The 23837-nt window shown below is 36.3% G+C and overlaps 1 protein-coding gene across 1 annotated transcript; it reads right to left on the reverse strand.

Moving 5' to 3' along the window:
- Positions 1 to 364: 364 nt before the first annotated feature.
- On the reverse strand, positions 365 to 10718 carry tbx18 (T-box transcription factor 18). The gene is made up of 8 exons (XM_051096662.1): positions 10302 to 10718; positions 9179 to 9353; positions 8429 to 8530; positions 7471 to 7642; positions 6807 to 6974; positions 5298 to 5362; positions 3933 to 4027; positions 365 to 2162 (listed from the first exon to the last, which is right to left on the reverse strand). Exons 1-8 carry the CDS (start codon positions 10528 to 10530, stop codon positions 1501 to 1503), a joined length of 1668 nt encoding a protein of 555 aa, XP_050952619.1. The 5' UTR covers positions 10531 to 10718; the 3' UTR covers positions 365 to 1500.
- Positions 10719 to 23837: the final 13119 nt, after the last annotated feature.

The raw sequence follows: 23837 nt of genomic DNA on the forward strand, positions 1-23837 counted from the left end.
CTTTGAGATGCACACATACATTCTAAACTGAAACCCAACCACATTATAAGTACATGAAGATGTCAAACTCGCTTACCGTGTCACATAAACATAAAATATGCTGTTTATAAACATCAAAACGTTGTTGACATGTGTGATCTCTCATCTTTTTTTCTTTAAACTGTTTTAACTGTAAGGTTAAAGATTCAAACTTTATGTCTTTGTGTGGATGAATGCATTTTGTTTGTGTGTGTGCACCTCTACAGGAGCCCCTGGTGGTATTTTTCATTTGTTAGGCATTCAGAACCTTTGCCTGACCCCAAGAGAAGCATCTGATGCTGAAACGCACATGCACAACTCCACAATTATCCTTTAGCATATGGGTATATTTTATTTGGCTCAAATGGTTTTCAAATTCTCAGGCCAACAAGAGTCAAACATGGAGGAAGTGTCTATTGTGGCCACTCTGGCAAGAAAGCCTGATATTAAAAAGCAAGTATTTAAAATTGCCGTTAAGTGCAAGTGAAATCTTTACACAGTATCAATAATATTCATATTCTCCATATTTGTGAAAAATTACATTTAGTACGTAAATTAGCAAAAGCTAACATGTCTGCGAAGGAAAAGCGTTCTTTTCAGTCCTTGGATCGAGAGCGAGACAGCTGACCTGGAATCAGCATGTATCTCGTGGCAGGACTGTAATCCTTCTGAAGAATGCCAATGGTTGTATTTATAAAGTGTGAGAATTATCATCTCGGATCGGGTTTCATTCAGCCCTGTCTGATCCAAGACTCAGACAGCAGTGCTGATCCAGACCAAAACCCTTCGACTTGGAGAGAATTTGTAAACACTAGCCCACGTTTCCTTTTTCCTAGTCCAGTTTCAGATTAAACCACTGCTGAAAAGCTCAGCACAAACAAGTATAACATATGCTCTGAGTGACAGTTACCTGCTGATTGTCACCTAGCAAACTGCAGCCTGTTTGTGATATAACTTCCTGTCTTTTTTTCCCCAGTCTGCTCACTTTTAAGTGCCAAACTCTGTTTTATTGTCCATAAGACACTGAGTCCAGCCTCACAAAAGTCATCTGTTAAACTCCTCACACTCCTACCAGCAGTTCTGGGGTCTCATTGAACCTTGATGAGATCCGATGGTTGATGTCCTTTTATGCCGTGAAGCTCTGTCTGTAAAGTGTTTTCTGGGCTTCCCACGTGATTCTTCAGGCATTTTCATACCCTGGTGTCCAATAATAGCCTGCGCCGCTTCATCAGAATGATATAAAGTCTATTAGAAATATCCTCAATGTGATCTTCAGCTGTCATTTACACAAAACATAAATGATATTGCAGATTTCTCTCAGTTCTTTACATTTTCATTGTAGTATGTCCTTCTCTCAACTCTTTTGCGAGAGTGATGAATCTCCAACAGATTATAAATTATGCTATTGACTAGTCCCAAAACTAGTTTATACTCAAAGGAAACAGCTGAGTTTAAAGTCCGACAAAGTTTTTGTGACGCAGGTCAAGCCATGTGGGCTGTTACCTGGGAGGTGGAGCTTGTCAGCCCCAAAGTCCGTGAGTCGAAAAGATTCTGTTGACTACTACTGAGCATGTGCAGACTGTCCACCGTGGATAGAACCTGCCTGTCCGTCAGCGTCCCGCTCGGGGATGAGCCAAGGAATGAACTTTGCGTAGCTGCTGCCTTTTCAGGGCTCGTGGCAAGGCGAGGAGAAGTGGAGAAGTTGTAACCATACAGACCGTACGGGCTGTGCAGACGGAAGCCGTTATAGGATCCCTGTGTGCTCTGATTGGTGGAAAACGTGTTATGGGTGTGGCTGGGCATTAGGTACTGCAGCTGGGAGGTTGTGCTTGGCATGCTGTGGATCTGGATTGGCAGGCCAGTCTGTGAGCACGAGAACGCTTCACCTTCGGTCCCGCTCACATACGTGGAGCTCCGAGAAGTGGAAAACGCATCTGCGGCTGGACTGGCCAGTCGACTGTAGGAGTCTGCGGAGAGGGGAGGGGCGTAGCGATGGAGTGGGTGGCTTGTTCGACTGCAGGTGGAGTAATCGCAAACTGGCCCCGCCCCAGAACCCAGGTGGAATGTAGGGGAAGAGCAGGAGGACGAGGACAGGAGATGCGTGTGTGCTGAAGACCCAACAACACCGTGAGAGCCAGCTGCACCTGTGAGCAGTCATACATTTTAGTGATACATACTGACATAAAATATGGACCTTATGTGTTTTTAGCATTTTTAGCATTTTGTCTTAGAACCCTTTTTTTTGGCAGTAGTTCTATCCACCTTATTCTTCAGCGCAGAAGTAAGCCTATGGGCAAGACTCCCAGTTCACTAGCCGCTATAGGAAAATAACGCGAAGAATAACAAAGTGCAGTAAACGGTAGAATGGTTTGCACTACAAACCACTGTGTTCATAATTAAGATAATACATTAAAATAATATGGTAATACACACCAATTTGCAATATCAAGCAGCAAAACTAGCTGTTTTGTACAGATAAAAATATCTGGACGCGGATGAGACTGGAAGCCACACCCATAAAATGTACAAATGGCCACTCTTATGGCAAAAATAAGGTCGATAGCATCATTGTTGAAGAGTAATTAGCTGGTGAAATGGATTTACTTATTGTAAAGTTAACAAAAGTTATCATATGCATTGTAATGTTTGAACCAGATGTTATAACCTCAGTAGATTGGGAAATGAACGGTTCATTTATAAATTCATACAAATACAAATACAAATTTATTCTTAAATTACTATAAAAGAATTTCAGTTTTCTAATATAGTAATTTCAGACTTAAAGAATTGGTTTATTTTAAAATTTCAAATTTAAAAATGCTGTTATATTATTTTCTTAGAATTCTTTAATTCTCCATTCAAATTGCAGTTTGGCATCCTGTTTCAGGAAATACATTTAAATATTTGTGCATTCTTACATTTTTTAGAGTCACTCAAAAATGAAAAATCTTTAATTTATATAGCTTCACACTGTTCCAAACAACATTTAACCCAACTGACATTCATTGTATCATTAAAAATTTGAGACGTTTTACAATATGTGACCCTGAACCTCAAAACCAGTCACAAGGGTAATTATTATTTATTTTAATCATCTAAAAGCTGAATAAATAAGCTTTCCATTGATGTATGGTTTGTTAGGATAGGACAATATTTGGCCGATATTGAAAATCTGGAATCTGAGGGTGCAAAAAAAAAATCTAAATATTGAGAAAATCACCTTTAAAGTTGTTCAAATGAAGATCTTAGCAGTGCATATTACTAATCACAAATTAAGTTTTTATAAATTTTCATTAGGAAATGGACCATGATCTTTACTTAATATCCTAATGATTTTTGGCATAAAAGAAAAATCAATAATTTTGACCAATACAATGTATTGTTGTTCTACAAATATCCCCGTGCTACTTATGACAGGTTTTGTGGTCCAGGGTCACTTTACAATTCCCTTATGTGTTCCACAGAAGAAAGTAAGTCATACAGGCTTAGTCATAATGTCATAAGTCATAATGGCAGTACATTAAAAAAAAAATAAAATAAAAAAAATAACAGATTAAGGTTGCACAACTCTTGTGCACAAGTTATTCCAAAGAAATTCATGTAAAGATGCGGTTACATTTATCTTATTCGCTTGTATTTCCAGTAGGAATCTGTGCGATCAGGAGTTTTGCCTGAGGACTAAGAAATTCCCCACGGCAAGTCACGCTTATTTTCAAGTTAGTAGCATGAATTTGCAACACTGAGTAACAAAAACCTGCTTGGTATGAGCGGTGCTTCTTACATCTCTACCCTATTTATAGAAGAGACAATGTTTCTCTGTATTTTCACTAATGTGACAAACTTTAAATCTTAAAAAGAACTAATAAACATATTGTGCAATGATATATTAAGGCAGGGAAAAACAAACACAGTACCTTGTTTAGTTATTCCAGGGATGTCCTCAAATGTCAGAGTTCTCAGTGAAGGCCTCCAGAACGCATATGACTCAACCAGAGCCTCTAGTCCCATTCTACAACACAAGCATTGTGATTAATAAACATATGTCACTCTTTTGACATATACAAGAACGCTCAATGTGCTTACAAATACAAAGGCAAGGGTGATTCAGTAAAGCTCTCAGTCGAGTGTTTTGGAACTGGCAAAACTTTCCAACGGTGTGTTCAATCCAGTGTGCGCCATCTTAGCGCAAGGCCCTTTCCTTATCACTGTGTATTTGGCCAGTAAAGCAGAGCAGGTAATGAAGAACATAAAGTGTGTGTGCGATGGCAAGGCTATAATTATTTTCACATAGCTTTATCGGTGGGATCAGACATAGAGTGCAGGAAGCCACAGTTAAAGCTTTACGAGGAGAGAGAAAGAAAAAGGGAGAGAGAGGGGGGTATTTTCTTGCTTTTTCTGGAAGTAATGGTGGTGCTCGGTGCGCCTTGTTAGCGTGGACGTTACCCCACCCCCTCCGCAGTACCACTCAGGCGATAATTCACACAAGATGCCTCAACTTGTTTCGGCCCCAGTTTTATCAGCCACACCACTTGAGCTATCAAGTGGCCGAGTTTGTTTAGCAAACTGCTTAACTTTTCCTATAACACTGAGCCACGGGGCTCGGTCTAAGTGCTCTGCGAGACCTCGCGGAGTGGATGTATGTGGTCCGGTGTGATTCAGCAGGGTGTTAAAAACGCTCTCGTTTAAAACTAATGAGCAGAGTTAAACTTCCCCACTGAGCTTGCGAGTCAGCGTCGCACAAGCCTCCATTTCCTGTTTGCGCGTTTATTATTTCTCTTGTTTTATGTGAAGATGGAGATTATTTTTATTGTGCTGCGTTTCATTTATGCATTTATTTTTGTATAATGGTTTTTAATGTGACGCTGTTTTTATGTTTGTTTTGTCTGGGCTTCGCTGGAATCTTTTCGTTTGGCTGAAAGAAGACTTTTCCCTTTGGATAAACAATTATCTGATAATCCTGTAATATGGTTTAATAGATCTGAAATAACTTTATACTGATGTCAGAAAAGGAGTTCAACAAAAAAATGTTCTGTTTCTTCAAATAAAGCTAGAGAAATATAAATGTTATGAAGTGTCATTTCTGTGCTGCCTTACAAAAAGAGCAGAAACTACACACTTTGTCCAAATTTAGTAAGACTATGATCTACTCTGTGTTAGATGGGTTTGACTCAGCTGTGATAAGTTTTTGACATCAATAAAAATGTATTTAAAAACCTTGGAGAATAGTTTTCCCTTAGTTCCAGTATTATCTAACAAATATCTGTACATATTAAATTTACCTGTTTCTTCCTGAGTCTCTGAATCCTTTTGCAAATGGGTTCCTGTCGATCTTCAGTCTTGTTATCTGTAAAAGATCCACACACAAAACACATTCTCCTTACTGACCCAAAGCCTGTAATGTCAAATGCCCTGACCTAGCACCAGTGACCCTCATCCCACAATGCAATGTGTGTGGGTTTATTTTATAAGCTTTTTGCTTCCGTATGTGTGTGAGAGAGAGCATGTGTGTTGTGTTTTTATAAGCTCAGACAAATGGATGACATCATTTCTAAAACTTGGCAGTTAACACAAAAACGATGATAAGATTTCAAGCTTTAACTTATCTAAAACATGCTCTGGTATTAATCTGTTTCAGCAAATCAAAACAAACTCAAATTTCAATGAAAAATAAAAAATAAAATCTCTAAAGTACTTCTCTCTCTTTTTAATGTTGCAATTTATCAATACATTGCTTCTGAACTGCTGGCACAGGAAAGTCAATGTATGCCTAAATAAACACATATGCAACTGTGCTCTTTATAAATAAATTGCCCTTTATGGGGTGCTGCTCATTCTTTCAGTCTCATAGAGGCTTTGATCTATGAATAAAGAGAACGAGAGCCCTTCAACTCCCAACTGCTTTAGGCAATTTGTATAATTATTTCAATTAAACATCTTGTAAATTAAGTCATTTTCCTAGCATTGTAACCTAAATAAATTATGCAATTTAATTGGGTTTATTGTAAAAAATAACTACATTTTCTAATAAATACATTTTCTCTGAGCAGCATAATGAGGATGGTACTGTAACTGAGGCAAAACTAAATGTTCAAAATTACACAATTGTAGCTGATTACTATTTTAAATTTGCATATCTTATAACAAAATAATAAATGATTTATATTGTTGATACTTGCTTCTGTGCTTGTTTTTTTATTTCCAAAGCAGTGTTAAGCTAATGTACATTAACATTTTGTCTTGCTTGGACAAAAATAAATAGGCATTTTTGTTGTGGCTGACATGGCTTTTCTGCATGTTTGTTTTATAAAAAAATTAAGCTATAATAATGCAGTCCGATAAAAAGAAAAGACCTCTTTGTGTGTGGTTTGTTAGGATAGAACAATATGTGGCTGAGATACAACTATTTAAAAATCCCAAATCTGAGGGTGCAAAAAAATCAAAATATTGAGAAAATCTCCCTTCGAAGTTGTCCAATTGAACCACTCAGTAGTGCATATTACTAATCAGAAATTAAGTTTTAATATATTTACGGTAGGAAATTTACAAAATATCTTCATGGAACATGGTCTTAATATCCTAATGATTTTTTTGCATAAAAGAAAAATTTATAATTTTGACCCATGCAGTGTATTTTTGGCTATTGCTACAGATATACCCATGCTACTTATGACTGGTTTTGTGGTCCAGGGTCACATTTCAAGAATTGATGTGACCCTTAGTAACAGCTTTATGATTTGTGTTATCAAATTGTGCATTGGACAGTTATAGCATGATGTGTTATCAATTACCTGTTGGTTTTGGTATGCTGTCACCGTCGTGAAGACAGTTTCAGGGAAGGAAAATGCTTTGACACCGTCCCCAGTGGGAACCGCCTTAACGGGCGAGAGTTCTTCACCGCACTCCTTGCGGATGACGTGGACACGGGGCTGGTACTTGTGCATAGAGTGCAAAATGATCTGGAAAACATTACATCGCGCATCCATGTTTAGAGTGGGAAACGGAGGAATTACCAAAGCAGTTTTCTACCTCAATAAAAACACACATGCCTCCATTTTCAAAGGCCAAACAGGCCTTTAACTGCCTCGCCCTGGGGATGCTTTCAATTGAGTTTGTTTACAACCCTCCACATTACAACATGTTTAGGCCTTTAAAATAATACAGCAAAACAAAATGCACACTGGGCGACAATGGCTAGCATGTGTGTATGAGGTGCATGAAAAGAGTTGTCTAATTATAACATTTAATTTATTTCAGGATCACAGAAGGAAATTCTGTAGGTCTCCTTCATCAGCTCATCAAACAGTTATATGTTTACAGGTTTCCTCTTAGGCCTAACATAAACTAGATGCATAGAATAGAAGAAATGTGCAGTTTTTTTCTTATTCAACTTTACAAAAAACATCTATATTAAGAAACGTATTTTTATATATAAATAACTAAACATTCTCTTACATGGCCTTGGTCGTCGAGCTCGTTATTGGTCAGCTTGAGTTTGTCGAAGCTTATAACTTGGCGCATCCACGTCTCACCGGAAGCAGGCGAGTCGGGATGAATGTAGACACGCGGAGGGACAGGAGAATCGGCGTTACCCGCTACCATCCACTTAGAGCTGTGGTACACGTACCTTGGAAGGGAAAAAAGTCAGTGAATTTTACATAACGTGAATTTAATGTAATATCATACACGGCTCGATGTTTCAAAGCAGTTTCTCGCAGCAATTTTCAAGACGCAATGTAACGTTAATTGAGGTTCGTCACACAACGCAAATGGTTTGTATGACTCTAGTAGAGGTCTGCGACTTTAAAGACGTTTAAAACAAAACAGGTTTCTGTGATATAGCCTATGAGTGCTGTGTAAAAAATAATTTAATGACATACGTTAAGTTTTGTACCGATAATAAACTAAAGGAACTTAAGCGGATGACTGTTGCTATGGTTACTTCCTCACTCAGACGCTATTTTAGCGGATTTTGATTTTCAAAATTCAAAGGTTTGTAGTTACAAACGAAACATTTGTTGAAATATATACATTTAAAAAATATTTTAAGACTCCCCAACCTGTCCTTTTATTTGCTGGGTGATTCAGAACCCTCATAGTCCCTCTGTACAAAAAATATTCAGATAACGTTACACCGAGCAGCCCGCCATAAACTAACGTTATGAATTTGTTTTGACTGCAGTTGTCTCATGACCTTCAGGTCCCAGCAGGTCAAGCTCCAAAAGGGCATCGCAAAAGGGCGGACTGAACATGTCAACAAAGTCCGGGAGTGCCATTTGTGGAGACGGTTCGTTCAAAATGTTCAATATTATGTTTGCACATTTCAGACCGTTTTGATCATTTGTCTACAATAGCCCACAACAGGCTGTCCTACAGCGAGCAGTTGGGAGGACAAGTTTGGTAAATTGCTCACCTGTAGCGTTTGTTGTCGACAGGAACAATATCCATAGCGATATAATACTGCTGATGAGGATCCAATCCCGCAATCTTAACTCTCATCGCGGGAAACATTCGCCTGGGAGAAAATGACATTGTATATTAATATTTTCATTATACATAGCGTAGGGAAAATCCAGATTTACTAAGAACGCTGTTTTTACACTACTGTGGGTATAATTTTTAAAGTATATAAAACGCAGCGCGTTGTCCATTTACAACAAATACCTGTTTTTGTTTGTTTTTTTTTAATATATAATTTTGTATTTAGGCTAATTATTAGTTGTCAGATAATTTAAATATATTATTAGTGAACAAATGCAATTCTACAAAAATCAACAATGAATACAAGCACAAACCAAATTGAGTAATGCACAAACCAGACCTAAATATATAAATAAATATGTACTTAAAAACAACACTATAAGCGCTATAACACGGTTTGGCACTTTTAGGATTTTTGCAGCAATCCCTGGTTAAATTCAGAACTTCGTTCCCAAAATCCATGTATCTGTAAGAAACATTTTCATCTAACGTCTTTCAAAAGAGACTACACATTTAACATAGACTAATTCAGTTAAAAAATTAAAATGAGTCATATAGCGTATTCTACTAAGAATATATAAAACCGTCTTTATATTATCAGTATGTTCAAGTACAAATATATGATGATTTTAGCTAATTATTATTTAATTATCGTAAGTACAGCATGTTTTGTGTGATGCACCTGCCGGCTTTGGTGATGATCATTTCAGTTCCTATCTCGTGGAATCGCTTCCATAAGTCGGAGCCTTGCAGGTCCACACGCATCTCCTCTCCGGTGCTCGTCCCTGATTGCACGACGACCTGCGAGCCTTGGGATGCAGGTTGTGGGCTATCCAACAACACGTCCTCAGACTCCGCTGAGAAAGACAGAAAAAAACGCTCTTAATTATTGTATATTTTAACAGCATGTAGAAAACGTTTAATTTAAACTATTGCTGCAATAACAAATGTGTTGAAGTGGCATGCAAAAGGATTTGCGATGGTTTTCTGACCTGTGTTATCTTCCTGGATCAGATGACATTGGATATCTTTATAGACTTTTTATATTTTATATTTAATGCTGTTAAACATTACAATGCATTTATAAATATTCTGCAAGTTGTTTTTCATTTATTTGATTTGGCGCCACTTAAGCAGTCATGGAATTATTATTAAGAATTAAATGTATGTAATGCATTTGTGACGAATTACAAGAACTGCTTTGAAACACAATTCTAGGAGACATCAAAAAAGTGAATCGACCTTTATATATTCTATTTGTACAATGACAACTTTTTTTTTTTTTTTTTTTTTGGTGAATAGGCCTATTTAGGCTTTCGTGAAGGCAAGTTAATTTGAGTGTTTATGATTGTGGCCAAACTCATAAACACAGAATAGATTAGTCACTCTCTTAGTGCCTATATTTATGAGACTCATAACTGTGTTATTTTGTGTTTATGCACTGTACTTCTTGTATTTTTGTCATCTCTAAATGACAGAGGCATTTTTACCTAAGAATTTATTGACGTTGTACAGGATTTTGTTAGTTAAATGACTCTCTTCTTTAATGGTAATTATTGTTTCATATTTATTTAGAAGCCTGTTGTTATTTGCAAAACAATACGGGATAACAAACGAGAGGAAGTACAGAATAACATCGGGTAGCCTTTATTTTCATCGTGCAGTGTTACTTTTCAGCAGAAAGAATTATATTGAAATATAAATTGTTTTAGAGTTGTGGTTTGTTTTGCGTTCGTGTCACGCATAACTATATTTCTAACAGTTTTAGCTGCAATCACAAACACAAACTGTAGAAGGCTACTTACGGGATTCGTCGCTTGCGCAGTCTATCTCGCAACTCCTGGTGCTTGGACAAGTTCTCCCAGTCTGTGGTTGCGGGCTTTCTGTCAGGTTCGACACTTCGTTTACCTCCTCAAATGAGTTTTCGCTGTCCTCCTCCAGCTTTCTTTTTTTCTCCGTGCCAATAAGCGCTTCTACCGAGAATGCGTGCGCTTTGAGGCTCATAGTACACGGGGACCGTCGTTTCTCAGCCATGGTATCAAACCGAGAAGACAGATTGGCCGAGAAAGAAGTTCACGAGAAGTGCATTTGCAACAGCACTTAATCTAGCATTCCTCGAGTCCGAATAGTCCGCTTCAGTAGCTAATTACCACGGGCGATGTGACAAAGACGCTGAAAACGAAGCGACAGTCTATTTAAAACAGTCTCATCGGTCTGTCAACGCGCACAGACACCAAGGCAGTGGCCGGGATTCGTTAAAGTGCCAATAAGCAGGGCAGAAGATGGGCGGGGCGCCTCACGTCAATCAGCGGTGGTCTCTGCCAATAGGCGCGCAGCGTTTCTGCCCCTCGTGTAGAACGTTCCGCCCATATGTGGTAAAGCGGCCTGGCTGAATGAATTATCTCTCGCTCACTGAGCTCCAGTCATGCTCGCGGCATTGCGATCATTTTCACACTGCGGCTGCACATGCTCCACATGCTTCCGCATTACCTCCCCACTAGCCCTTGTGAGCCAATCGTGTAGAATTATTACCAAATCTACGCCTGTATCTGCGTGAGGCCCACTAATAAGACATGTCAAACTAACCTGACATGAGACGTGCAGTCTACAGTTTCTAAATACAAGTCCCCAAGAAGCAGTCATTTTTACTACGAGACACAATTTCCTGGTACTATAAATCCCCAAAACAAATACCATTATTGTTAATTTTATATAATACTATTATTATTATTTTTGGGTAGCCTATTTTTACAACGCATTCCTGCAAAAAACAATACAAATAGGCTAGAAAATAAAAAAAAAAGTTTTGTTATTTTAAAAAGTAGCGTTTGCGTTGATTTTTATACGTTTGAATATAAATTAGGCAAATTTACAAGGCAATAATGAATAGCCTTTAGCTTTAAAGAAGGTTTTTTTTTTCCTTTAAATAAACACACGGCTGAGCGTTATGATTGATGGGGTATTTTCTATAGACTGTTTTCGTATTTTGTTTTTACTATTGTTATTTCTATTATATAGTAAAATCGAGGGGGGGGGGATATTTCAGATGATTTCAGAGAAACTGGCCAAAGACCAGATTGTCTTAAGCCTGTTTTTAGCGAGATTTTTTTCCTTCCAAATATAGGCCAAGTCGCGTAACTTATCATGCTTTTAGATGATTCAGTGTATGTAAACCAATGTGATTTTTAGAGTATGTTGTGGGTGTAATGTACAATGCTCCAGAGCCATAATCTACCCACCGTTTGGAACGTGCAAATTATTGCACGGCCATTTGGAGAATTCTTGTCCCACGCGCTTGTGAGAACCCTTGGAGTAAGCCTGTGTATTATGCACATATACACAATGCGCAGTAAAGAAAAAAAAAAAAACGAACAAGAAAAAAAGAGAGAGACACGGACATGGCAGTGCCCTAAAACAGAATTAAATAAAATATACGCTATTGTATTTTAAAATCATACATATTTTATTAAAATATTGTTTTTTTATGATAATATTGTAAAATGCAGTTAACTCAAATAAAAAAGCTGAAAAGACAGCCGACTCTTAATAAAACGGTTCACTTTCAATTTATCTTTACACTGTTTTCTATACAAAATTGTATGTCATAATTGTCTGTGCTAAAGCAGCAATATTTTGCGCTATATATTCATAAAATAAATATGCACATGCATAAAATAAATATAGCAGACGTACATGAAACTGGCATTTTAATATACTTTCAATTATTTTACCGCATTCTCCAGTTAATTACCAACATTAACTCACTCTTTGTTTAATGTCACGTCATTTACTGAGAATATAGCCTGATGTTTTCCAGATTGCATTAATTATAACATTATAATAACATCCACTATTATTGTTGACCAGTACAATATAGATACGAAAAAAATATATGGATGATATTTTTTTCGTGTTGTGGTGGCCTAAATTTCTTAGAAAATTATAAAATAATTTAGAAGTATATAACAAAAAACAACAACAATAATACATTTATTGTTATTATTATTATTATTATTAGTAGTAGTAGTAGTAGTATGTTTAAGTTTAGAAAAAATAGAATTTTAGTTTAGTTATTGGAATTATGATTTATTCTAAATTAATTACATATTATTCCTTTAGTAAATACCTAAATACGTCGATCCTCATACGTTCGGTCTTGGCTGCCCATGCAGCCTAAATGATTAACACAATAGAAATCGAATGCATTTAATATTTAAAAACTTAAAAACATTGTATAGCCTAATTTTCAGTAACATTTTGGGTTATTAATATTACCAAAATATTTTTGTGCATTGGTTTACCAATATGCGCGTAGAGCTCTGCTCCTGATATTCTGGTAACGAGTTTAATTTTGATCTAAACGTTGCATGAGGCTGGCCAACACATGTTCGATATTTTCAGTATGGAAAACAAAACCTGAACACTTTACTTTGAAACAAACCATTTCTTCTTAATGTTATTACAAATATATTTTATAAAATTTGCCTACTAAAATTATTGTAGTTCTAGATATGGGTTATGGTTGTCTTTCTTGTACATTCATGCACAAATTATGAACCAAGTTATACTGTTGACGTGGCTTTATTATGACGGCAGTACATTATCACCACAATACTATTAATATTAATAATATTAATATTATTATTATATCAATTTTGATGTGATCACCTTAAGAAATTTCATACTCTGTTCAACCATTATGTAATTAGATCGGTTTTGAATTGTGTGTTGGTCTTGAATTATATAATCTGCAAATAACGCGTATTTTCTATGCCTTTATGCTGTTTTGATATTTATTTTATTGTTATTACCGAATATGTATACAACATATTTTAACTGCTGTAATCTTTTTAGAATTATAAAGTTAATGTACAAAAACTATTTATTGTTCTCAAACTTGTATTGGCAATTTATCATGCAGAATATAATTTCCATTACATTTACTGCACATTTCGTTCCTGATTTACCTAAAACACCTTTAATGCATGTGTGGAATCCGTTCGTAGAATGACACGTGCCTAATAACGGGCCTTTTCAGCTCATAATAATCTACCTTGTGATAGAAAACAGAGGAAACACCGCGTGCGCTTTTTCTTTATCCCGCAGCGCGCAATTAACATTTCTGTTTTTTCCTCAGCATTGCACGACTAAAATTAGTCTTATTTATAATTGCATTTAACGGAATATTTTTCATAAACGTCTTCGCAATATTAAACCATAAATGAACGTGTTCCTTTTTGTCTCTCAGGTGTGAAGCATCAATAAAAACGAACTGTGCACTTACTGCACAGATGAGACTGCACTCAAGTGTAAAATGCGTTTGTTTACTAATCCTCGCCCTGTAACCTCTGGCATCACTGGACTCAAACCATGTCGGCTGGTTAAACTTTAGAGTCGGAATTGCTGTGTCTGGGCACCATATTGTTAACAGTTATTTTGCTAGTGCTAATGGCCGCGTGGCAGCCAGCCAAGGGCTTTATAGCGGAAGTGGCAGCGCGAGGAACGCGGGTATATGGGAGGAAGAAAAAACTATTAAGAAAAAAAATCCCTTTGAAAGAAAGGCGAGAGAGACCCCATTGCGGCGGCCGCGACCCACTGCTGCCAAATCCAGAGGTGAGCCGTTATGAGGAAAAAGACCGATCACAGAACCGGTAACCGGCGGTTAAATATCTGAGGGCACTGAACCATCCTCAATCCGCCTCAAATGAAACGACACGCCAAACCATCCGTGACCCACAAACCCATTCATAAAGTTAATCTCACCGTGAAAATGCGGTATTTCTTAACGTGCACCATATACACTGATGTATTTACCGTATTTATGACAGTCTTTATGGGGCGGCGCGGACAGGGACCCCCAGCGACTCTACCGGTATTGACATTGGATTTCCGCGCCGCGCGTTACGACCTGTCACACGGGAGTGTAGCGAAACACACGTGGACAGAGGTCAACATTGTTTGTGTGAGAAAATTATTAAGGGGAAGGAAGCTGAGCTGGCGTGAATTATGGCCTGTCGTTGGCCTTCCTCGCCGCTCAAAAAAGTGAAAAATCAGGCGGAATAATTTAGTCACTTAAGACTTAAAGGGGCAAATTAATATTAAGTTATTTGATAGGGTGCTCCTGTTAAAAACAAACCTTCACATCTCGTTTGCTGGTCTTGTCGAGATTAAGATGGTCTCCCATTTTGACCAGACCCTCTGAAATAAACTAACCAGACTAAAACTTACAAACTAGGTGAATAATGGTATATAGTAGGGATGTAACGATATCAAAATCTCACAATAGGATAATATCTTGATATGAAGGCCATGATATGATATTTATTGCAATAATAAAAAAAAAAAAAAAAAGACAAATTAAGTGACTTGGACAAAAATAAAATGTTGTACATTTTAAAGTTAAATTATTCTGTCTAATGCACTATGAGAGTTCAGAATTAAGAGCTCCAACCCATGTTCTTAACTATGAAAACTTAAGTCAGAAAAAAGTCAATTGACTTGTACCGGAGCTTTAAAGGAGACTCAACCCTCTTTTTATTTGTGGTGTACTGTCTCAGTCTAAATTACATTCACACTGGTGTTTTAGGAAACCAAACAAATTACAATATAATAATAATAATAATAATAATAACAACATTTGTATATATTTGTTATTACTATGATAGTAACAGCCATATATTGTAAAACAACTGCACTGTAAAATAAATAAAAATTATTATTTCATATTATTTCTGTTTTATGCTACAGTAGGTAAATTACAATACTTCTTCCCTAATTTCTACACTTAAAAGAGATATTTTAAATTAGGACTGCAGTAACGTTACCCATTTAAAATGTTAGCCGTCAGCAATTCATACTGCACTTTTAAGCTTTTATTTTGACTGAAATGGCAGTAGAGCTTTTATTTTGATGTAAAACTCCAGCTTCAGTGACGCATCTGACTACAAATCTAGTGAAATGCTGTAATTATCCGCCGTGAAAATAAAGCATAACTGGTGGCCATTGCGTTCCCAAACTCGCAGAACATGCAATAAACAAGTTCATGCGTTCACTGTGAACTGAGCCGTTCTGAGGTGCGGAAAACACCAGATCACGAGCTGATTCCCTGAACGAACTGCACGCTTCGCTTTGTAACATGCAGCGAAAACAGACTTGATGAAGGGATTAAGCCATATTTTGGTTGTAGTTCATGTGACAGATACTGTGCCAAAGCATAATGGCCCAAAACACAATTTTAAAGATCTTTTATGTTGGAATAAGAAGTTTGTCTTTTCATCTGAACAGTATTTTAGGAGGATAAATTAGTCAATTAAAATGAAGACGTGAAGTAATCAACTGGAATTTTGAGGATGTGTCATTATTTCATGTGTGTTTTGAGTGAACCTGAGGAATGTTTTAATATCTGTGTCATTTGATTCCAATAGGATGATGGTGAGAAACCAAATATTCCTTAAGGAATATAATAGCCTTTTTGGTTTGTTTAGATCCTGATGTGTTAGAGCTGTAAATTCTGTTGCGTGTCAGCTCTATTGGTCTCGTTGGTAACAGTGTTTTGAGAGCAGTTGCTTTAATTGGCATCTTTTTTTTTTTTTTTTTTTTTTGGGACAGATTGATAAATGTTAGTAGAAAATGATGGTAGTTTCTCATTTTAGCCTCTAGAGGGTGATGTAATGGTTTCTCACTCCATAGACCCACAGCAGGGAGCTTGAGCGTCATTCAGAGGGTCTCCAAGCCTCTTGGGACAACATTAGCACTGGACGGATGAAGTACCAGAGAACTACTCCCTCTCGTAGAACAAGGAAGTGAGAAAGAGGAAGTGTTGAATAGAGAATGGGAAAGAGATCGTAGGTCAGATCGGGGGGAGAGGAGAATAAGATGAAAAGTTAAGAGAAAAAAAAAAAGAGTAAAGAGCAAGCAGGTGTTTTTTTATGAACTCTACTCTCTTGAGAAAAGATAGTGAGAACGATTTAAATCCAAAAGCAATAAAATCATGAATGAGTGAACCGCTCAGAGGAAATGACTGGGGAAAGAAAAAAGCGAGAGGAATGAATAAGGAGCAAAAGACAAAAGATACTCTTTCTTAAAACATGCTGAATGGGCTTAAGTGGACTTGGAGGAAATATTTTTTCTTTATCTTATTTTAAGACATTTTAAATCATCACAGTTTTAGGGGTTTTCACTCTTTAAAAATAATTTGCAGCCTCTCATATTCTTGTTAACTCTGTTTTTTTCTGGAATACAAAGGGATCTGAAAAAAAAAAACACAAAGCAGTGTTCATTTGGTAACGTAGTAACTAAACTATAAATTATAAAGGGAGAGGCCGTTCCCCTAGTATTTTAGAAGCACATATATGTTAAAAATTAAGTGTTTTATGTGTCTCATCCACACACAAACACACTGCAAGTCTTATTTTAGACATTTTAGAGTGTCTAATTGAATGTAATGGTACACTGCTGGCTTTTAGGAAGAAACTAGCAAATTAAGACCAAAGAGTTCAGAATTACTAAAATGGTACACACACATTTCTCCCTCTAGCTATCCATCAGCTGTCTGTTTTCTCCATCAGTCTGTTCATTAAGTAACAGTTCATTAACACATAGACACTCACACACACACTTGTTTAATATTCAAGGATGGGTCGCTGTGTGCTCCTTAAGTGCTGCGGTATCCCCTGGCTGAGTATGGTTTTAATATACATGTCTGTGTATAGGACTAATAGAATTATACAGCGTCTGATGTGCTCTCCGAATTCACATGGGCATCCTGCCTGGACACCTGCAATAACACCGCAAGGACCTACTGAAAATATCCGCACTGTCATGCAGCCGCAGGGCAGCCTTATTCCGGGACCAAACTGTTTGATATTTTATGAATGGAGGAGAGGATGAGAGGGAACTGGGGAGTAAGGAAAGAGAGAGAGAGAGATCACACGTGTGCTTATGTATACACTAATTCTTGTTTTCTCTTCCTTCAGGTTGTCATCAGAAGAGCTCTCACACACAGCGCACAAATGAAACACTTTGAGGAATCTGACTCAATAGATCAGAGTAAGTGTGCGATCAGATCTTGATTCCAAAGACTGACATACTGTGAGGTTCAAAATTGGATCCTGGAAATACAGAGAAAGATTTTTTTTCTGTTTTCTTATAACGATACCAACATTTAAAATAAACATTAAATGTGTTAAAGGATTAGTTCACTTCTAGAATAGGAAAATCCTGAGAATTTACTCACGCCAGGGTCATACAAGATGTTCATGCCTTTCTTTCTTCAGTTGAAAAGAAATTAAGGTTTTTGAGAAAAACATTCCTGGATTTTTCTCAATATAGTGGACTTCAATGGGGATGGGTGGGTTGAAGATCCAAATTGCAGTTTCAATGCAGCTTCAAAGGGCTCTACACGATCCAAGCCGAGGAATAAGAGTCTTATCTAGCGAAACGATCATTTTCTTAAAAAAAATAAAAATTTATATACTGTTTAACCACAAATGCTCATCTTGCACTAGCTCGACTTCATGCATCACGTAATCACATTGGAAAGTTTAGTTCTTTATCTGTGTACTTAGGTTCAGAAAGGTAGGGTAGGGCAAAAAACTCCATCTCATTTTATCATCCAACTTCTAAATAATCCAAAATCGTTGTTTTACCTTTTTGGTAAAGGCCTTTTGAATTTCTTTGCACATTTCATTTGTACACACCGAGGCGGTACTTCCGCCTATGTCCTGCATGACCTTTCCAAATTGATTGTGTAATGCATGAAGTAAAGTTAGTGCAAGATGAGCATTTGTGGTTAAAGTTTATACATTTTTAGTTTTTTTTTTTCTTTAATTTTCTTTCTTTTTTTTTTTTTTTTTTTAGAAAATGACCCAGCGTTTCACTAGATAAGACCCTTATTCCTTGGCTGCGATTGCGTAGAGCCCTTTGAGACTGCATTGAAATTGCAATTCACTGTAAAAAACAATTTGTTCAGTCAATTTAAAATATTTTGTTACCCGGCTGCCTTAAAATTTAAGTTCAGTCAACTCAAAAAAAGTTTAGTCAACTTGAAATGTTAAGTTGTTGATATTTGAGTTGATTTAACTTAAAATTTTAAGGCACCCAGCTTTTAAGTTTAACAAACCAAATTTTCTGTTAAGTCAACTTAACTTAGTACAACTTAACATTTCAAGTTGACTAAACTTATTTTAGTTTACTGAACTTGAAATTTTAAGGCAGCAGGGTAACAAATTATTTCAAGTTGACTCAACAAATTGTGTTTTTTTTTTTTGTTTGTTTTACAGTGTTTGGACCTTTAGCCTGTTGGCTCCCATTGAAGTCCAATATATGGAGAGAAATCCTGGAATGTTTTCCTCAAAAACCTTCATTTGTTTTTGACTGAAGAAGATAAACATCTTGGATGACAGGGGTGAGTAAATTATCAGAAAACTTTTATACTGGAAGTGAAATAATCCTTTAAAACGAATAAAACGAAAACAATTCAATATTTCACTTTGTATGATAATATAATATAATTTGTAATGAAAAATGATCAAATTAGAAAAAAACTGCACTGTAAAAACAATTTGTTGAGTCAACTCAAAAAAAGTTTATTCAACTTGAAATGTTAAATTATACTAAGTGACAACTTACATATTTGAGTTGAATCAACTTCAAATTTTAAGGCAGCTGGGTTACTTACACATCTTTTAAGTTTAGCAAACACAAATATCTAAGTTGTTACTTAGTACAACTTAACATTTCAAGTTGAATAAACTTTTTTTAGTTGACTGAACTTAAAATTTTAAGGCAGCAGGGTAACAAATTATTTTAAGCTGACTCAACAAATTGTGTTTTTTATTTTTTACAGTGTGGCTGTGGAAAGTGGGTGTTAAAGTAAATAAGTGGGTAAGTTAATCATTATGTGTGTGAATGGGTGAATATCCATGTGTTACTTGTTTAGTGAATCAATTAGTGTTTCTGAACAAATTGATTGAACAGATGATTCATATATAAATGTATATAAATATATAAATTGCACAAAGTTTTGATTCTAAATAAGAATGAGACACTGAAAGATCCCGAAAATGCCAAATAGAAACGTTTCAATAGTAGCCTCAGACTTTTAAACTCCACTGTGTTTTAAGTTGTAAGGTCTTTTTTTATGATTGGCTTTGGAGACTGAAAGAGTGAGTATTGAAGTAATTAAGTGGGTGAGTATGAGATGCACTGTATTGTGACTCACTGTATCTGTGTGTGTGCCAAAGAAAGAAAGAAACACATGACAAGTGAGTAACTTAAGATAAAAACATGGGAAGATAAATAAAACGTCTTTCTTCTCTTTGTATTCCACCCTGTGTATAAAACAACAGTAGGTTCACACAGTCTCTTTTGTACACACACATTAAAGAGGTCTAGGACCTCCATAGAGAAAGTTTTAATCAGTAAAATGTGAGGATAAAGAAGAGAACATGTTTTTCATTCATTTTCACTTTTTCATTCTTCTTTTCTTCTCTCTGGGTGTGTGGAGAGAAAGTAGATGGGTGGATAGACTAAGGGTTTTTCTCTGCATGTTTGTGTGTGTATACACTACCAGTCAAAAGTTTTTGAACAGTAAGATTTCTAATAATTTACAAATAACAGCAAAACTGTAAAACGTAGAAATATTTTTACTATTTAAAATTACTGCTTTCTATTTGAATATATTTTAAAATGTAATTTATTCCTGTGATTTCAAAGCTGAATTTTTAGCATCATTACTCCAGTCACATGATCCTTCAGAAATCATTGTAATATTTTGATTTGCTGCTCAAAAAAAAAAAAAAATTATTATTATTATGTTGAAAAAAGCTAAGTAGAATTTATTTCAAGTTTCTTTGATGAATAGAAAGTTCAGAAAAACAGCATTTGTCTGAAATAGAAATCTTTTTTAACCTTATGAATGTTTTTATCATCACTCTCGATCAATTTAACCTTGCTAAATAAAAGTATTAATTTCTATAATTTATTTCCCCCCCAAAAATAAAGCTTTTGAAAGGTATAGTATATAATGTTACAAAAGCTTTTTATTTCAGATAAGTTCTGATCTTTGGATCTTTCTATTCATCGAAGAATCTTGAAAAAATTTACTCAACTGTTTTAAATATTGATAATAATAATAATAATAAATGTTTTTCAAACAGCAAAACAGCATATTAGAATGATTTCTGGAGGATCGTGTGACACTGAAGACTGGAGTAATTATGCTGAAAAATGAGCTTTGATCACAGGAAGAAATGACTTTTTAAAATATATATAAATATAAAGCAGCTATTTTAAATAGTAAAAATATTTAAAAATTTTGCATTAAAAAATCTTACTTTGACTGGTAGTGTATGTATATCTATATCTAACAGGTTTAAAAAATATGGACTTCAAAGAGACAGAAAAGGAAAAGACTCTAGAATAAATAAGAAAAAGAGACAAAGTTGTTTACCCCTGTCCCATTTCCCTCTCTTGCTCTTTCTCTCTCTTCCTGTTTTATATGCCCCTTTATTCCCTTTCCTGCTGCTCAAAGCCAACCACCATGAAACCACTGCCACATTAGAGCCTTTAACTGGCTATGGCTGGCCCAACACTGGCATAGCCACCCTGATGCTGTTTCCAGTTGTGCCACTCCACTCCTTATCAATGTCAATCATGTTTCATCATCCTTCAGCCAATCAGCTGTCATCACAGACAACCTTTAAGAGAGCCCGTAAAACGTTTCATGCTAGTCCAACACCAGTTTTATTTTTAAACAGGCGCATTTTTAGAGTTGTTCTTTATTGGGCTTGCACAGAATGTTTGGAACATTCAAGGATGGAATAGCGTCGTAAAGACCAGCTGGACTGGCATGACTTGGACGTTCTGTTAGAATGAAGTCATCATCATGAGACGACACATTTCTGCAGGGTCATTTTAAAAAAAACCAAAGTCCACTTGTGTTGTTTCACTGTCACATGTGGTCACAAAACACTCCCACCCCCAGAAATCACATGCATATACACACACACACACACTTTACTCCATATGGTCACTCCTATAAACCTTCTCTTCTCAATGATGCCATCACTTAATCAGCCAGAACTCACCAGTTCAAAAGCATTCATCTCAACATGTGGTCAAAGATGATGGGTTCTTGTCAGCCAAACCGATGCGTTTAGTTTTTTTTTTTTTTATAAGCGAGGCTCTAGAACAAAAGCAAACATCCAGCACTGTTAGTGTTGGTTTCCATTGAGTATGCCTTCGGAAAATCAAGTGGACAAAAGTTAAAACAGGTGTATGTCATTAGTCTTGGTCACTGCAGTCATTAGAAGCTGCGGTTGGGTTTTAATTTAAAGAGAGAGAGAGAGGAAGAGATGAAGTATGTGTGATATGAGAGTAAAAGACTGTGAAAGATAAAGCCAGACAATGTGAGGTGATCGGTCTTTATGGGCCAGAGCTGCAGTGTTTATCAAAAACACAGCTGGACGTAACGAGACAAAACAAGACCTCATGCGTGTTTGTGTTTTTACGAAGCGCTATATTACCTGACTGTGTGTGTTAGCATGTGGCGAAAGTGATGAAATGAATGGGAATTGAACGTATTGTGTGTGTAAAACTGTTTGTCAGTGCTTGTGTTTGTGTATGCGTCCTTGTTCAGATTGTTATTCACCTCTAATTGCCTGTGGTGAGCGCTCACTAATTAACTTTAAATGTTGCTCTTGAAGTTCTGACAAACAACCAAATAACTATTTGCACATCTGCACTTGTCCAACACATTTCACTCTTGGATTTAATCACAAGGCTATCGCGTATAATAGCGTAATTGCGCTCAATTCGTAAACAGCCATTTAGCTCACCATTTACAATTCAGGCTGTAGCGAGAGCTCGTGCAGCATTTGCGACTTTTCGAACATCATCAGGCCCTGCTGAACCGCCAAAAATATCTGTTTGTAATTAAACAAAACTGGCCATCTAAATACATATTTATGTCAACAAATTGATGACAGAGTTTTGACCAAATAAAATCCCTGTCATTACACTAAGAACCGTTGGCATCCTGCTTGTCTAAACCAATTTAGTCTGCAGCGCTAAAAAACACAAAGCAGGCTTTTTCCAGCTCTCAGTTCCTGCCAAATCTATATACGCCTCAGCACAATCTCTTACAAGGGGAAAATATCCGTCAAAACTGAGACAAACTTGGAGTAATAAACTATTTAGTTTAGACATCGTAACCGGAACCCTCATGTAAACAACTTAAAACATTTTGTGACAATGTGGATACACGTAATTCTCTTTTTTTCTTTTCTGTGTTTTTTTTTTTTTTTTGTTAAAGAAACTTTTATTCAGCAGGGATGCATTGTTGATTAAGAGCAAGAGTAAAGACAATTTTCAAATAAATGCTTTTCTTTATATTCTGAAAACAAAGGTATCATGGTTTCCACAAAAATAATAAAGGGGTAGTCATCCAAAAATTCTGTCATTTATTACTCACCTCATGTCGTTCCAAACCTGTAAGACCTTCATCTTTGTAATACAAATTAAGATATTTTTGATGAAATCCAAGAGCTTTCTGATCCTCCATAGACAGCAATGTTACTGCCACGTTCAAAGCCCGGCTAGTAAGGACATCATTAAAATAGTCCGTGTGACATCAGTGGTTCAACTGTAATGTTATTAAGCTACAAGTTTCCTTTTTGTGCACAAAGAAAACAAAAATAACAACTTTATTCAATAATTTCTTTAAGGTGTGTTCACGAGAGTACCACGATGCATACATGTGGATTTCCTCTGCTTGAAAATAAGGGTTCTCGTCAGAATGAAGAAAATGTTAAGTAAAATTTTTATTTTTGTGTTCTTCACGCACAAATGTATTGTCGTAGCTTTAGACAATTACAATGGTTGAACCACTGATGTCACATGGACAATTTGAATAGTGTCTTTACTAGGGCCGTCCTCGACTAAAGATTTTTCTAGACGACTAGTAGTCGTTCATTTTAAGCATTAGTCGACTATTGCTCGCACGTTTATTAATAAATCATATAATTCATAATGACATTTTATTTGCCTATAAAGCCTAATAAACACTCAAGCGCAAGCAAAAAAAAGTTTGCCACTGTAACGGGACTTGTGAGAAGCGTGAATAGATCCATTTGCAAGCTTTATTAAACACAACGTAGTCAGACAGGCAGGGTCGATCTCCAAACAAAAAGTGATATCCAGGGCAAAACAATAGCGTAATCCAATAAACAGGCAGAACGTCAAAATACCAGTGAGCAGTCCAAAGTAACAAATGAACAAGGCAATGAAACTAGACAAAAACTATGGCAATGGAAACAAGGCAAAACTGTAACTATGAAACA

This window comes from Labeo rohita, chromosome 23 (genome assembly GCF_022985175.1).
Source record: "Labeo rohita strain BAU-BD-2019 chromosome 23, IGBB_LRoh.1.0, whole genome shotgun sequence".
NCBI classification, from domain to species: Eukaryota; Metazoa; Chordata; class Actinopteri; order Cypriniformes; family Cyprinidae; genus Labeo; species Labeo rohita.

Excerpts from the sequence above, each read along its gene's own strand:
- tbx18 (XM_051096662.1), bottom strand. The coding sequence starts at position 10,530 with ATGGCTGAGAAACGACGGTCCCCGTGTACTATGAGCCTCAAAGCGCAC. Across the intron at positions 5,363-6,806 it reads CAGCATACCAAAACCAACAG|ATAACAAGACTGAAGATCGA; the intron begins GTAATTGATAAC and ends GATCTTTTACAG. Across the intron at positions 4,028-5,297 it reads AGAGACTCAGGAAGAAACAG|AATGGGACTAGAGGCTCTGG; the intron begins GTAAATTTAATA and ends CTTGTGTTGTAG.